Consider the following 16,242-nt stretch of genomic DNA (forward strand, 5'->3'; position numbering starts at 1 on the left):
TTAATTAATTAATTTTTTTTTTTTTGGAATCACTCCACCAATCTTATATAGCCCCTTTTAGGGTTATTACACACAGTATAGCTTATACTTATGTTTCTTAACATAAACTATTTTTCTTAATATTCTATTCATAATGCTTCTAATATTCATACGTACATCTATGGTTTCTATAAAATTTGGATATATATATATATATATATATATATATATATATATAATAGCTGAGAAAATTTCCCTTGATGAATAATTGAAAGTCATGATTTAACCCCTTATGATAGGGTTGTGCGGCTCGGAGGTGGGACTTATCACTGGGTGGCCGATTAGGATAAGTCAACTGAACTTCAAAAGTCAGATCGACCTCCTTAACCCTAACTGACGGGGAGCCTGTCCACAACATAGACACGATCCATTGCTGAAAATCTATATACTATCTGAGTTATATGGTTGCACTCTGAACTGAAAATAGCAATAGTACCGTACTCTACTAACTGAATCTATTCCATTAAGGTTTGATACTATATATGTAACTGATATTTCTCTATTTGTTTTACCATGATTTTGAAATAACCATAAACCGTAAAAGTAATCTGAATAAATCTGAAAATCTGAATAACTGAATATTTAATATTTGTATATCTGAATATCTGTCTGAATATCTGAGTATTTGGGTTTTATGGTTCTGAAATCATGGTATTTTGAAAATGCTGAAATTCTTTACGTATACTGTACATCATGGTATCTTGGAAATACTATAAATCATGTTTCTGAATATTCTGTAAAATTTCTAACTGTATGTATATTGAAATTTCATCATTCTATAGAACATGTATATTTCATGATATTTTCTGCTAATACATTGTAAAACATGGTAGTCATAAACTGTATAAATTCTATGCTAATCTGTTACGAGCTCATGCCACACAACTAAATAGTTAAATTCACTAGCTCTGATATATGTATTTCCCATTATTCTAATATTTTATAATCTAATAATTTGGTAAAACATATAATTTTTTACTCGTAACCATACTAAAAAATCCTAGCATAACATATTTCCCTTACCTCGTAATTAAGCTCGCCTACTAACGTTCTAAATAACACTTCTAGCATTTATAATTCCAGAACCCTAAAAATATTATACATATATATCCTGTCAATCGACCAAATACACAGAACATTCTTCATTTTTCTATCTTCTGAATTATAAACTATTCATTATTTACCTGAGCTTCTGAAAAGATATCAACTGGGGTCCTCAACCCATTCCTGCAAGGTCCCAAAACACCCTAACCGTGAGAACATATTGTAAGAACCCGAGCTGTAAAAATGGGTTAATATATATAAGAGAGGGAAATTTTGGTAAAGGAGCAGGTTCATCGACGAAGCCGGATTTTGTCGACGAGGCCTTTGTAATTCTCGTCGACAAAATTCAGAGCCTCGTCAACGAGAAAAAGCCAAGGTTTTCAGGAAAATTTAAATATCAGGGTTCGTCGACGAAATTACCACCTTGTCGACGAAATCTCTAAAGACCTCGTCGATAAGGACATCACTTCGTCGACGAAATCCTCCAGCTCAAAGGCTTATAAAAGATCTTTTGGGGTTTGCTTCTTGGCTAAGTTTTGGAAATTCTCTCTCTCTCTCTCTCTCTCTCTCTCTCTCTAAGATTCGAAGATCTCTCTCTCTCTCTCTCTCTCTCTCTCTCTCTCTCTCTCTCTTCGATTCCTTTGCCATTTGTCGTCAGATTCACAAATCCAAAGTTACTGCGAGGATCAGTGAAAAATTCTATACGTTTCTAGCGGATCGGAATCTCGTTTGGAGCGATTTCGGGTTTCAGGCTAAAATCGAGGTAAGACTCGATTTTCATTTCTTATTCAGTATATGTGTAGTAGTACGTATTGTAAGCATGTACTGTACTGTGGTTTGTAGGTTTTGGAGTCTCGGTTTGTGGTTTTGAGGACCATAGAGTTTGTAGTTGGAATTCAGATTAAGGTAAGGGGATTTATATCAGTCCATTTTTGAAATCAGGATCGGTAAGCTTGTAGGCTATGATCGTATGTATTATTTGACTAATTATTTGGGAAAATCTATCGGGTAAAAATGCGGGATTTTTGGGTTACAGTTTTTCAGGAAAATTGGGGATTTCGGGTATCATCTCTATTTTTGTTTGGAAAACTGTTGTTTGCATTAAAACTGTATTATTGAGGTGACCGTAATCCATATTTGCATAAACTGTATACTTGAAATTGTAAATGATATGATTTTCCGTAAACCAAATAAGTGTGGTATGTATGGATGTATGTGTTTGTTCCAGATACTTCTAAAACAGTTATGTGGCAGCTAATTACCGTACGCTGAAATGTATAGGGACGTGAGTTCCAAAATGATTCCAGGTTTTGTGAAATCGGCTAGGGGCGGCTAATTACCGTACGCCGAGAGTGACCGGCTTTATATCCGAGGGTGTGAAACATCAACAGTCTAATTCCGGTTGGTCACCGAAGTGGTGTGAGCTTTATGCTACATCGTATGACGCAATGGATTCACTGTGGGCCTAGGTCGTCGCAACGTAGTTATGCATATGACAATGTAATTGGGGTGAGACTAAGTGACCTTGTGTAGTTGCGTATGTAGCAATGGATTCATTATTGGGCCTGAGTCATAGATCTTCGTAGTTGCACGTGTAGTAATGTGATCACTGTGAGACTAGGTGACCTTGTGTAGTTGCGTATGATGTAGTGGATTCACCATTGGGCTTTGATCGTCGCAGCGTAGTTGCGTATGTAGCAATGTAATCACTGTGAGACGAGGTGACCTGGTGTAGTTGCGAACTGGTGTGACGACACTGACCGTATGTATGTATGTATGTATATATGTATGTATGTATGTATGTATGTTGGGTATCGTATGAACTGAAATGTTTTTGTGAAAATACTAGAACTGTAGAAACTGTACGAATTGTTTCAAACTGTATCGTATGTATAGTGTTATGAAGTATGTGAAATGACACTGGTATGCCACACACTGATATAAACTGTTTTCTTCCTTACTGAGAGGTGTCTCTCCCCAAATGTACGTACAATAATTTCAGGGCCTTCAGGTAGCGGTAAGTAGGATCCTAGCGTCCAGAAGCAAGGGGTGTCATAGCTATTGCTAGTACCTTTTAGGTACGAGTTTTGATATCCAGGTTGTCGGGATGGTTTATGTAGACACCTGGGTTATGTTTGTACTATGGGAATGTATATTCTAGCTTGTGTAGACTTTGGCATGATACTGGTTGTGTATAAAAAATCATATTTCGCTGCGTATTTTGATGAGTATGGACGTTTGTATGTATGTACATCGGGCATCCGTTCACCCCATGGGGTCGGACCCTCTTTTCGTGTTGTATCATGTATGTTTTAATTGATACAGTGACAGGTTAGGTTACTAAATTCACCCTCGGGTCCCATTTTCGGGTTTGGGGCGTGACATATAATATCTTGATTTTACTTCACAAAATTCCAGTATATTCTCATATAATACAAAATCTAAACTCAAATAAACTTGGTAATATTAACAATACCCAAATAACTACTTAACCTGGTTTTGGATGGTTCCCAAACTTCTCAAATCAACATTTTGCTCCTACTATGTTGTAGAGAATCTCCCTAGGATCACCATGGTGGCTTCTGATCGTTGAGCCAGGGAGAGATGGAGTCAGAAACTTAAAGAGAAGTGAGAGAATACGTTTTCTAGAGAGAGAGAGAGAGAGAGAGAGAGAGGGAGAGATGGAGTCAGAAACTTAAAGAGAAGTGAGAGAATACGTTTTCTAGAGAGAGAGAGAGAGAGAGAGAGAGAGAGAGAGAGAGAGAGAGAGAGAGAGAACAATTATGCCTGACATTCCCGCAAAAAATTGATTTTTGGTTTTATGTAGAAAGCTTTTCCACGTGGACTCGTCAACGAGACACGTCGCGTCATCGACGAGTCAATGAAAGGAGCTCGTCGACGAACACCTTCTCCTCGTCGACGAGTTTCAGGTTTTGGAATAGTCATCTCAATAATTTCTTGTCTACGGGACACGAGTTCTCGTTGACAAGTCGAAGAGCCCTGCTCGTCGACGAGCACTTCTTCACTCGTTGACGAGATCCTACTGAAATCCCTTTTTGACAAATTCTTCTCTCTCTCTTTTATTTTATTATTTAATTACTATAATTCTTCGGATCTCTACAAAACTTGTTTCATACTGGTTCAGAAGACCCAATCGATTTGAGAAAGAACCAGTCCAAGAAGGGATGACTAGTTTTAGGCCCGGTCAAGGTTATTCAAGTTAACACGCGTTGATTTTCGTAAGAGTGCATGAGTGTGACAAGGTACCCAAAATAGCCTTCATGTTCCAAAGGAATTTTTTTCTAATTTTTATCTTTTCTATTTTTTTTTTTTTTTGTAATTTTCCATATCTCCCTAATATTAAAAATAATGAAAGTCAAGTCGAAAATATTTTTATAATTTTCTCCTATTTTTCTACTTTTTATGATTTTTCACATTTTTATAAATATACAATAATGTACAATATGAGTAATACTACACAAATGGTAAATATACAATTCCAATTAAAATACTAACATAACAAATGTAAGATATAAGTAAAATCCTAATATACTGAGTATATAATATAGTTGAAATACTGAGATACTTAATATACAATATGATCAAGATTTTCACATACTAAATATATACTACTAAGATGCTAAACATATCATATAATTAGAATCCTAACCTGCTAAATATATAATATAATCTAAAAGACTTAAGCATACCATGATAATTATAAGCATATAATATGAACTAAAATACTAATGTAATAATAACTATAAACTACACATAAACTAAATAACATATAAACCTGATGGTAAACCTAATATTAAACCCAAACATGGATATCACAATATATAATAGAACAACATAACAATAAATAAAATAATAAAACACCACAATACAAAGATGACCACAACAAAAATACAAATATAATAATAAAGCAATGTGAAAACAGACTACAGTGCTACATCCAGTGAGTGTACTGTGTGTGTTTTAGTGCACACTGTGTGGGTGTGTGTGTTGTGTGCATGTGTTTTAGTGTGTGTAACAGTGTGTGCATGGGGTGAGTGTGTGTGTGATGTGTGCATATAGCAGTGTGTGTTAGTGTGTTTCGGTTACTGTGTGCATGGGTGTGTGTTTGAGTGTGTGTTCTCTGTGTGTGTGTATAGTGTTCTCTGGGCGTGTGCGCATGAGTGTGTGTTCTACTGTGTGTTGCTGTGTGTGTTCTACTGTGTGTGCGTGTGCATGGCCGTGAAACAGTGTGTGTGCAGGTGTGAGGGAGGGAGAAGCTCACAGCAGCGACGCGAGCAAAAATATCCCCGATGAGCCAAGCACAGCGGCAAAGACGGCAAAGCCAGCACGGTGCCTTGTCACAAATCACGAACAACAGATTTGGCCCGGATTCACTATTCCAGTGAACCGATGAGACCAAACGAATGCCCGAGCGGAAAACCAATTAAATCCAACTCCCAAAGAAAATCTTCAAGAAGATCATAATAACATCGCACACCATAACCGGAGCGGAACAACCAGTCTGGACTTCACAAATCCCGGTGAACCTAGTTGGAAAATCTTTAGAATAAGATCAACTTGAATATGAAGGCCAGGCTTTGACACTGAGAGTGGGCGGCTGCTGCTGTTGTTCTAGTTGATCCATGGCCAATAAAAAAGAAACTTTACCCTGTTGCAACTATTCTTTTTTTCGCTCGGCACAACACCAAAATAAAGAGTTTAAGTTCAAAGTGACCTCATGCAAAATATGGATAATGCAGAAAATCAACAAACCACCATCCCGAATGAGTTGAGCAAAGACCCAGTTGCTTCGACTCTTCGAGAGACAACTCAAAGAAGAGCTTTGATTGATTTCTTATACACAGAAGAGGCTTGGAGCAGCGGGAGACTGGGACTGTGGATGGCCGAGAGCCGGCGAAGGGGAATGAGAGGCCGTGGACGACAATGACAGCGTGGGGCGTGGGCAACGTTGTGCGGCGTGGGCGACGTGCCGGTAGATACGACCGCTTGCTGGTCTGGCCAGATCTGTGGATGGCTATGGTGAGGGCGAGAGATGAGTGAATGAGGGAGGTGAGGTGGAGCTGCTGTGTGTGGCTATGGTGAGGGAGAGAGACGAGTGAACAAGGGAGGTAAGGTGGAGCTGCTGTGTGTGGCTATGGTGAGAGAGAGAGACGAGTGAACGAGGGAGGTGAGGTGGAGCTACTGTGTGTGGCTATGGTGAGGGAGAAAAATGAGGAGAAGGAGAGGTCTGTGCGGAGGGGGCAAGGGGACAGGAGAGCAGTGCGCAGTGCACTGCCGGTAGGTGTAGTGGGTGAACAAGTGGCGGTAGGGGGTCTGAGTCGCAATCTCCTCCCTCTTTTATAAGCTTATTTTTTTTTGTCTTTTGCTTGCCCAAGTATTGTACCCCGGGCAAAATGGGATGCACCCATTGCGAAGTGTACAAACTTTTTAAAAATATAACGTACATACCTAATACACATATATATACATATAAAAAGACAACACACACACACACACACACACACACACACACACACACATATATATACTCATACACATATCTTTTTTTTTTCTTTTTTTTATTCTTATTGTCCACTTTTACCCCCCGAATACAGAGACTTGACTGAAAATTTACAACTTAATTTCCTGAAAATAGAAGGACCTGAATTCCATTTTTTAAAAAAATCCCGGAACTCGGTAAAAACGTATTGGGACTTGGTAAGACACCGGGACTTACTGAAAACAAAACGGGATTCGGTAAGAATACCGGGACTCAATTAAAATATACCAGAACTTGGTAAAAATACTGGGACTCAATTGAAACATACCGGAACTCAATAAAAACATCGGGACTCATTTAAAACATATCGGGACTTGGCAAAAACACCGGGACTCATTGAAAACAAACCGAGACTCAATTAAGAACATCAGGACTCAATTAAAAATACTGGATTTTTCAAACAGGGTCCTCCAATTTTCGAAATTCGAAGTCAACTTTTATTACACTGAGTCTTCTTGGGGAGGCCTGATTAAAATTGAGGTGTCGACAGTTTGTATAGAGTATATATGAGGAATAACAAAATATGCTTTTATGTCTGAAAGTTGTTTGTACTCTCCGCCACATCGCTTTTTATAAGAACCATGTGTGGCCCTAGGCCGCCAATGTACATAGAATTTAATATTGGTCTTTTTGTTACCTTTCATTTTTGGATGTTTGTTTTTACTTTTGTCTCTACGATCATAATTGTATGGATGAAATTATCTTTTAAAAAAAATTAGACACGTTTTTATCTAAATTTGGACCGTGTAGAATGGAGAAGAGATTCTTAAAAAAGGGAAAAAAGGAAAAATGAATAAACAATCTAATATGCATTATCATGAAATGTATAGGATTCTTATAAAAAAATTGAATAAGGGATTAAATAATCATGGAATATTATATTTATATATACTTACTCCAGTATTTGAATGAATTATTTTCTATTAAAGTTTCAAATGTTTTATTTTTCTTAATTATCACAGACTATTAAAAGTTATTTGACAAATATCATAGAGTAAAATATAAATAAATTTTTCCATTTTTGGAAAGACCTTAAATCTAGAATTTTATGGTTTTGAAAAGAAATATAATGTAAATTATATTAAAATTTGTCTAAATTCACTCAAATTTAAATTTAAAATCTAAAATCCATACTGTGTTTAAGTTTTATTCAATTTATAAAATAGTATAAGATAATCTCAATGAAATAGAAATTGCGTAGGGATATAATAATTAATCTTGTAATAATTAAAATAATTTCGTCCAAAACATACGTGAAATAGAATTATAAGAGATATTCTTATCAAGAAATTTAGAATATTAATTGCATTTTATTAATTAAGCCATCATTTATCATCCTTTTAATACATCATGACATAACCTCTAAAAATTGAGGGTGTACTCAATTACCATATTAAGCATACGAAGCAAAGGCAACATCAATATTTTGATGTTTTTATTTAAGCTACTAGATATTGATAGTAATCAAAATATTGGAAACCACTTTTGGTTAAGATTTCCTGTGGATGGGTACATAATTATTTGGTGGAGACTTGGATCAGACCTTCTCACATCCATCACCAATCCGAGATATAGGTTCAAAATAGTGCCATCATTTCCAAATATCCATCGTTCAAGAGATGACGTGGAACTACAACTTGCAATACTGACGATAGTGAGATCTTCACTTTGATTTTCATAGTAAGAAATGCAAAGGTCTCGATTTTGATTAGGCCTTATAGAGCGATCCGGATAGAGGGCCCATTGTTGTTCGGCCTTTTGGTCCACACATTCCTCTAACCACACTGCATTCCCATTTGCTTGCATGCAAAGATCTTGAAACCCAACAATGGTCCTTACAAAAGGATTTGAATCATTGGTCGCGAGCCAACCTTGACGAGAGGAATAATTATTGACCTGCACAGTGAGCGTAGTATCACTATTTCCTGATTCTGCACTTAAAACAAGTGACGATTTGGGATTTATGATGGTTCCATTGGTCCAAATTTCCCAATGGGTAGATTCAGTTACGGCACTAGCACAATCGTATATCATGACATAATTTCCTGCACTATACCCATATGTAGTCAAGCACTTGCCTTTAGATTGAATAGTCCCGTCTTTTTTCATGGTCCACAATTGATTCTCATCTGCATTGGATTTACATGGCCACAAAATTATTGGGTCGCCATTGTTGAAAAACCCACCCTTCACGTCTGCGCACAACCCATTTCGACCCTCGATGCGCACCGTGAGCTCTTCTTCTGTGCAAGTTTGATCATTATATGCATCCACAACAGGCCTTATGAGAAGGGAAGATTGAATTGTTGGTGGTTTTTCACAAATGTACAACATGATTCCAATGGTGGCAACTACATCAGGCATCACATTGCTCACTGTGAAATGTGTATAATCAGCTCTCTGTAAATCAACTTCTGGAAAGGACCCATCTTCGTCAGACTGTTGAATGGATTTAGAGAGGCGCTTCCAACGCCGCACGAGGCGGACCACAGCACCATTTGGGACAATGGTTCCTTGGCTTTGGGGTCTAATGGTTTGGGTTACTTGTTGCTCCACATATCGAAACCTCACTGCCTCTGAAATCATCAAAATGCAAATTATAAGAGAACGAGCCACCTTTGCTTTGTCCCCCTCTGCGCTAGACCTATGGAACAACAAGCCGATGGCTGAATCCAATGGTTGGATTCCCAATCCAGGATCAAGTCTATCAAGATCATTCAAATCTACAACCCCCAAGAGGTCATCATAGTTGCCACCATACGTGAGAGTATGTTGATTTGAGTCTGTGAAAAGATTGGTGAATGCTGCCTCGGGAGCATCTCGAAAAAAGAAGGACTCGCCTCCTACTCGATAACCCACCACGTACAGATCGGTGACATCTATGGCCAACGTGACAACATCCTCTGCATTGTTGGAGAGTTGCACCAGGAGAAACCGCTGGTTGTCAAGCACTGTGTCTGGGTTGCGAAGTACTGGGATTCCATGTCTCCTATCATCTGGATTTGCCACTTGATCTCGAATGGATTTCAAGAACTGCCTGTAGTCATTTTTTGTGATAGTACCGCTGGTGGTGAATGTCACCGTGGGATAATCAAGGGGTAGTGGTGCGTTGAATTGGTGGTCATGAACTCCATCTCTGGGGGAAATTAGAACCGAGTCCACCATGGCATTAGTACTGCTCAAGGAAAGCCATGATGCCAAGACCATCCAGGGCACCACCATTTTTCTCAAGAGAACACCCATATCTCATCACTCAATAGGAAAGGCCAGTACTTATCGCTAAATTCCCAAGCCCACGCCTATGCGTGCTATATATAGTCATGCAAAGGGCGCGTGGAACGTGTTCGCAATTATTTGTTCACAATTATCGAGTGCTTTTCATTTTTCATTTTTTTATTTCCTTCTTTCTAGTAGCTGGAGGCTCATGAGAGTGATTTTGAATTTTAATTTAAATTTTTATAATTTTAAATTTAATATAATATAAATTTATATTAGAATTTGTATAAATGCATTTAAATTTAATTTTAAGACTCAAAATTTATACTTTCAAACATAGCTTTAATCATTTTCCATTTCTAATCATTTTTTATAATTCAAATTTGAGATTTTAAATGTAAAATCTTAGCATGGAAAGTTTCAAATGGTTGATTGAATTTATAGACTTTTTGTTTAAAAAAATAAAAATAAAATAAAAGAAGTATAGATGTTAAAATTCCTCTAAAAAGTACCAAATCCTTTATCATCTATTGTTGTGGAAAATGTTAGGACTCTTTTAGTTGTAGAAAATATTTTCTATTTTCTATTTTTTAAATTTTCTTAAAAGTTAGAAGGAATTTAGCTTAATTACATTTTAATTTTGGAAGATTGTTATTAAAAAGGTCAAAAAAAAAAAACACCCCGCTAATTTCATTTGTCAAAACTATTATTTTTAGTTGTATATCAAGATATAGTCAACAAGTTAATATATGTTCTTCCCTTATAGGAATGTTAAATTTTCAAAAGATGATTAGTCGGTTCACATTTAGTGATTATCAAAACATTCTATGGACATGAGTGTCAATGTGTTTAATACGAAATAAAGTGGAAGCTGAGATTGGAATGCTCAGAAGAAAAAAAAACCCTAAAAAATTGACCAAAATTCTGCCCCAATAAGTATGTTCCTTCCTTCATTCTTTACCTGTGGACTACTCGATCATTGTTTGAACATAGTGGTTGAGGCATGTGGTTGCCATGGTGACGAGAAAAGCATGTCACAAAAGGAGTCAATGCTAAGAGTTTAAAGATCCCTATGTGCACTTTCACATTTCTCGATTCACGCCACATATTAGATACATTAAGTGTATACAACGGAACAAATATAAATTTTCTATATATAAAAAAAATAATCTAATATAGCTAAATATATATATATACACAACAATATCATACTAGACTTTGTATGACGCCCCTTCCAATTTTTCTTACCTTTCTACCTCACCTTTTTTCAGAAATTTAATTATCTGTTTGTCACCTTCCCCTCCACTCCCCAACGCATGAATTCCCCGTGAAGAACCAAAACCATATATGCTTCTCTTTCTCTTTCTCTAAATTTAAATTCATGAAATGGTTAAAGCATGAGGAGAGGGTGTTGAAGCAAAAGGGTTATGTGTGGTTTATGACTCACTGATGACTCAGCTCTCTGCAAGAAGTGCGTGTATCAACCAACCTACCAAGCTCCCATACCCACCACTACTCATTCATGTTCATATGGTTTGTGCTTTCCTCCTTTTCTTTTTAACTTTATTATTTTTTTTCATTTTAAATATTATTCTCGCCACAGAATTATGAATATGAAAAAAAAAAGAGGAAAAAATTAAAAGAAAGAAAAAGAACATCGAATTTACGTGGTTCAGTAGTGTGCCTACGTTTACAGAGCGCTTATGTAGTTTCCACTATATCATCAAATGAAACTATCTTAAGATTTTGATTCTCAATTATAATATGTACATACAGTCCCATATAAAAATTCCAAAAAACTATCATATAATAATACAACTACATTATGCGCCGACTTAAATGTACTATATCGCACTGCACTCCCTCAACGACTTGATTTAACTATATAGGGAGGTTCTGCGCATGAGGGGTTAGGGCCTGCAAGCTACCTTGCCCTCCCCTTAAATATGAGTCATAATTCAGCAATTCTTTTATTCTTTTTATGAATGAAATTTAGATTGTCACATACAGAGTAATTAATTTTTCAAAAAAATTTACATATTTTTATCATACCATTAGAAGTTTATATTTCAAGTTTTAAATTTGTATTTGTATGGATTTATATAAAAGGAATATATAATTATGTTAAGTTTTCGTTCAAATACATAAATGAAGACAATCCCCCCCCCCTTGGCCCTTTCCATTCTTATTTGGTCCCAAGGACCCGACCCGACCCAAACCCCCTTACCCCTTACCCCCAACTCCCCAAGCTCATACATAATACATGAGCTGCAGCAGCAGAAGGTACAAGCCAAATTTAATTTCCACGCCATACATATGTATACATATACATATGCTAAAATTTAAAAAAGCTTGTTTTTGGGTCTGAGTGCAGTTATCTTAATCGACCGTATGCAATTTTATTTTCTCAATTCAACCCAAAATTGATCTAGATTTAAATCCAATCCATACTAGCCTTGACCCGGACTTAGATCCGAATCCATGTTCGGATCTAATTTTATGCTGTTAGGAAAGGTCAACCGCGCTGCCTCTGCGGCCACCTCCTCAGCATCCCATCAAAATTCGTAAATTTGTTTATAAATAGTGTTGTTTACGCACAAGAGAAAGCAAGGAGAGGGAAAAATCAAAAGAATGGTAAGGGGGGATCCAAGAAGAGAATTGAGGAAGGGTCTGAAATTAAAAAAGGAGAAATTTTACACATATTAGGTCCGATAATTCGTAATGGATTAGGCGAATTATTATGTGAGAATGTTACAATTGATATCTAACTCAACTGAGTTACGAATTTATGTCGAATTGGATCAGATAATCCATAACTGATGGTGGATAATCAGTCATTCATATCCTCCAATCAACCCATTTAAAGATGGATAACAAGAGTTTAAATCATATTCGACTCATTTAATGTGTGGATCGATTATGAGTCAGTTTAATCGAGTCAGATTCAGATTGAATTAATGAATTTTTATCCTTTTTTTTTAGTCTAGCCCGAATGCTTAATTTGGACTTGATATCAAATTAAGTAATAAGTTGTCATTGAAAAAAATTAAACTAAAATTACATTATTAAAATTAAAGTACGGTGATTCTTCCTAACAACTAATGTTTATGTATGATTTTTTAAGATTATTTATTATTATTGTCTTTTGCATATTTTATAAACTTCTAATATGAGGTCTCTAACTTATTTTTAAAATTTTAAATTGGAACGTGTTCGCAATTATTTGTTCACAATTATGGAGTGTTTTTCATTTTTCATTTTTTTAGTTCCTTCTTTCTAGTAGCTGGACGCTCATGGTCCGCGGATATGAATCACAACGAAAGATAATTATTCTATATTTGAGACAGTGACTTTGAATTTGAATTTAAATTTTCATAATATTAAATTTAATATAATATAAATTTATACTAAAATTTATATAAATGCATTTAAACTTAATTTTAAGACTCAAAATTTATACTTTCAAACATAACTTTAATCATTTCCCATTTCTAATCATTTTTTATAATTCAAATTTGAGATTTTAAATGTAAAATCTTAACATCAAAAGTTTCAAATGGTTGATTGAATTTATAGAATTTTTGTTTAAAAAAATAAAAATAAAATAAAAGAAGTATAGATGTTAAAATTCCTCTAAAAACTACCGTATGCTTTGTCATCTATTGTTGTGGAAAATGTTAGGACACTTTTAGCTGTGGAAAATATTTTCTATTTTCTATTTTTAAATTTTACTAAAAAGTTATAAGGACTTTAGCTTAATTACTTTTTAATTTTGGAAGATCGTTATTAAAAAGGTAAAAATAAAACTAAAAAAATAATGCATTTGCTTATATATGCAGAATGTATATTTTTTTTATTCTTATATTTCAAACAATTAGAGAAAAAGATAACTTATTTTTAAAATTTTTAAAAATTATATAAGGTATTATTTGGGGATGACTGAATTTGAGGATTGATTTTTTGTATTTGTATGTGCATGTGAATTTGAGAGAAACTTAATGTGATTTTTGGTGTAATCCCAAGAAAGGGGGGGGGGGGAGGGTGAATTAGATATTTTAAAAATTACTAGGTCAAATTACAATAGTAATCAATATTTCGCAACTTAGGGTCTGTCTAATCCAATATTAATCTAACAGATATATGAAAAAATTATACAAGTATCACAGTTCCAGAATGATGCTCAGAATGATCTTTGAGTCAAATATAGTATTTTCACTAAGTGTATTTTCAAAGATCTTAAGAACCCAAATAATATCTTCAAAGGATATTTTTCAAATATGAAGTATAGGAGATGTTGGAGATAAGCTTATAAAATATTTTTGGAAAAATCACCAAATAAGCTTTTGAATCTTGCAATGAAGATGCAAAGATTCACAAGTTGTAAAGAGTTCTTCCAACAAATATTTATAAATCAAATAATATGGGAAGAACTCAAGCTTACTCTCTAAAAAAATAATAATATTCAAATATGAGTGAAAAATTGAGAGTGTAAGCTTTGAAATAAATGTATAATGCTCTCAAGAATGAGTACTCAACCTCTCTTCAAGTTGCAATCAATATGCAAATGAAGAAGATGAGTTTAATGCTCTCTTTTAAGAAGATTTTGCAAACAAATATAAGAAAGAAAGTGAAATGAATGCTTGTGTGGGAGAGTATAACAAGAAATAACACAAAATATTTTCAGAGGATTTCTTAACTAATGATCAAAAGTCCTAATCAAACTTTGTAATGAGTTATATATAGAATTCCCAAAAATTATGACCATTAGGGACATAGTAGAAAAGTTTAATTACAAAAATGATTGTGTTTAGCGCTAAAAATATTGGGCAACCCAAGAGGATTGGTGGACTAGCAAAGGTGCTGGTCGGCTGACCTTAAGCAAAAAATTTGGCTTCCTGAGAGGGTCGGTTGACTGAGCAAGCCACCGGTTGATTGACCCGTGTGTATTTTTCAAATTTTCTACTAGGCTCAGTCGACTGGGCAAGGTTCTGGTCGGCTAAGCAAGGTTCTGGTCAGCTGAGCTAAAGGTGATTCCCAAACCTTCGTAAGTTCAATCGACTGAGCTAAAAGGTAATTTCTGAGCCTTACTAGGTTCAATCGGCTGAGGAGTTTTAGGAGAAAAATTTGCTAGTCGGCTGAGCTTGAGCAAGATTACATTTTTGCCCTTAAGGCATGGTGAGCAGACTAAGCTAGTTTAAGCTTAAAGGGTTTGGTTGACCGAGGTTAGTGAAAATATTAACAATTAATATTCTTATTTAAAAAATTTGGAAAGAAAATATTTACAATTAATATTAAAAATTTGGAAAGAAAATATTTACAATTAATATTAAAATTTTGGAAAGAAAATAGTTACAATTAATATGCTTATCTAAAAATTTGGAAAGAAAATATTTACAATTAATATTCTTATCTAAAAAATTTGGAAAGAAAATATTTACGATTAATATTCTTATCTAAAAAATTTTGAAATGAAATATTTACAATTAGTATTCTTATCTAAAAATTTGGAGAGAGAGAGAGAGAGATAGCCGTGGCAGTGGTTGGCTTGCAGCAGATGGAGTGGAGCTCTCAGATGGTTAGCTTGTGTTTTCTCGGCAGCAAGGTGGTGTTGCAGTGGCTTGGAGAGGTTGCAGCAGCAGAGAGTGTGTTGGTGCTTTGAGTGGGTGGCTGGTTGTGTCTTCACGGGTGTTATAGGTTGTGGTGCCGATAGCTGGTTGCAGGAGGAGGCTTTGGCTGTGACTGGCAGCAGAGGAGCTGGTCTGTGGTGGTTACGGGAGGAGGCTCTCGGGTCTATGGATCAGGTGGCTGTGTAGTAGAAGGTGTTGATGGTGACTGTGGCCGTGAGTTGCAGCAACTGAAGCAGGCAGCAAGGTGTTGGAGCTGGTTTGTGGTGGTTGCAGAAGGATGTAGTATGGCAACAGGTGCAACTGAGAGGAGAGGGAGAAGCAGGGAGAGAAGGAGACTAAGAAAGAGAGGAGAGAAAGAGAGTTAGAGAGAAGAAGAGAGTTTGAAGAAGAGATAGGGAGAGGGAGTAAGGAAGGAGAAGAGAGGGGCTTAGCCGAAAGAGAGATTGAAAGAGGGGGAGAGAAAACGAAAGAGAGAGAGTAGGGAGAAGGGTCAGGTGCGCTTCCTAGAATAAGAGAGGAAGAGAAAGTTAAATAGGGAGGGGGGTGTCTGCCCTACGACCTAGTGAATACTTGACCCGAATAGGCGACCGGACCCGGCCTGCGTGACGAGGTCACATCAAAGGTATTGTATTTATTTATTTCAATTTTCTTTCTATTTTTTTTTATTCCTTTACGAACTAAACCAATCTTAACCCCCCTGGAGCTCATATCTCTCAAAACTCAAAACGCAAAAGTTGTTGGTAATCTTTTCATCTT

At 35.8% G+C, this 16,242-nt stretch overlaps 1 protein-coding gene across 1 annotated transcript in view; it reads right to left on the reverse strand.

Annotated features, from left to right (window-relative positions):
• Nucleotides 1-8,107: 8,107 nt before the first annotated feature.
• The window catches only part of LOC131155284 (ricin-like), a 384,954-nt gene continuing 376,819 nt past the window's right edge, over nt 8,108-16,242 (reverse strand). Inside the window, exon 2 of the mRNA XM_058108317.1 lies at nt 8,108-9,287. Coding sequence (XP_057964300.1) covers nt 8,108-9,229 — 1,122 coding nt within the window. The 5' untranslated portion in view covers nt 9,230-9,287. The remainder of the gene's footprint in view (nt 9,288-16,242) is intronic.

Source organism: Malania oleifera, chromosome 5 (genome assembly GCF_029873635.1).
Source record: "Malania oleifera isolate guangnan ecotype guangnan chromosome 5, ASM2987363v1, whole genome shotgun sequence".
Classification (NCBI taxonomy): domain Eukaryota; kingdom Viridiplantae; phylum Streptophyta; class Magnoliopsida; order Santalales; family Ximeniaceae; genus Malania; species Malania oleifera.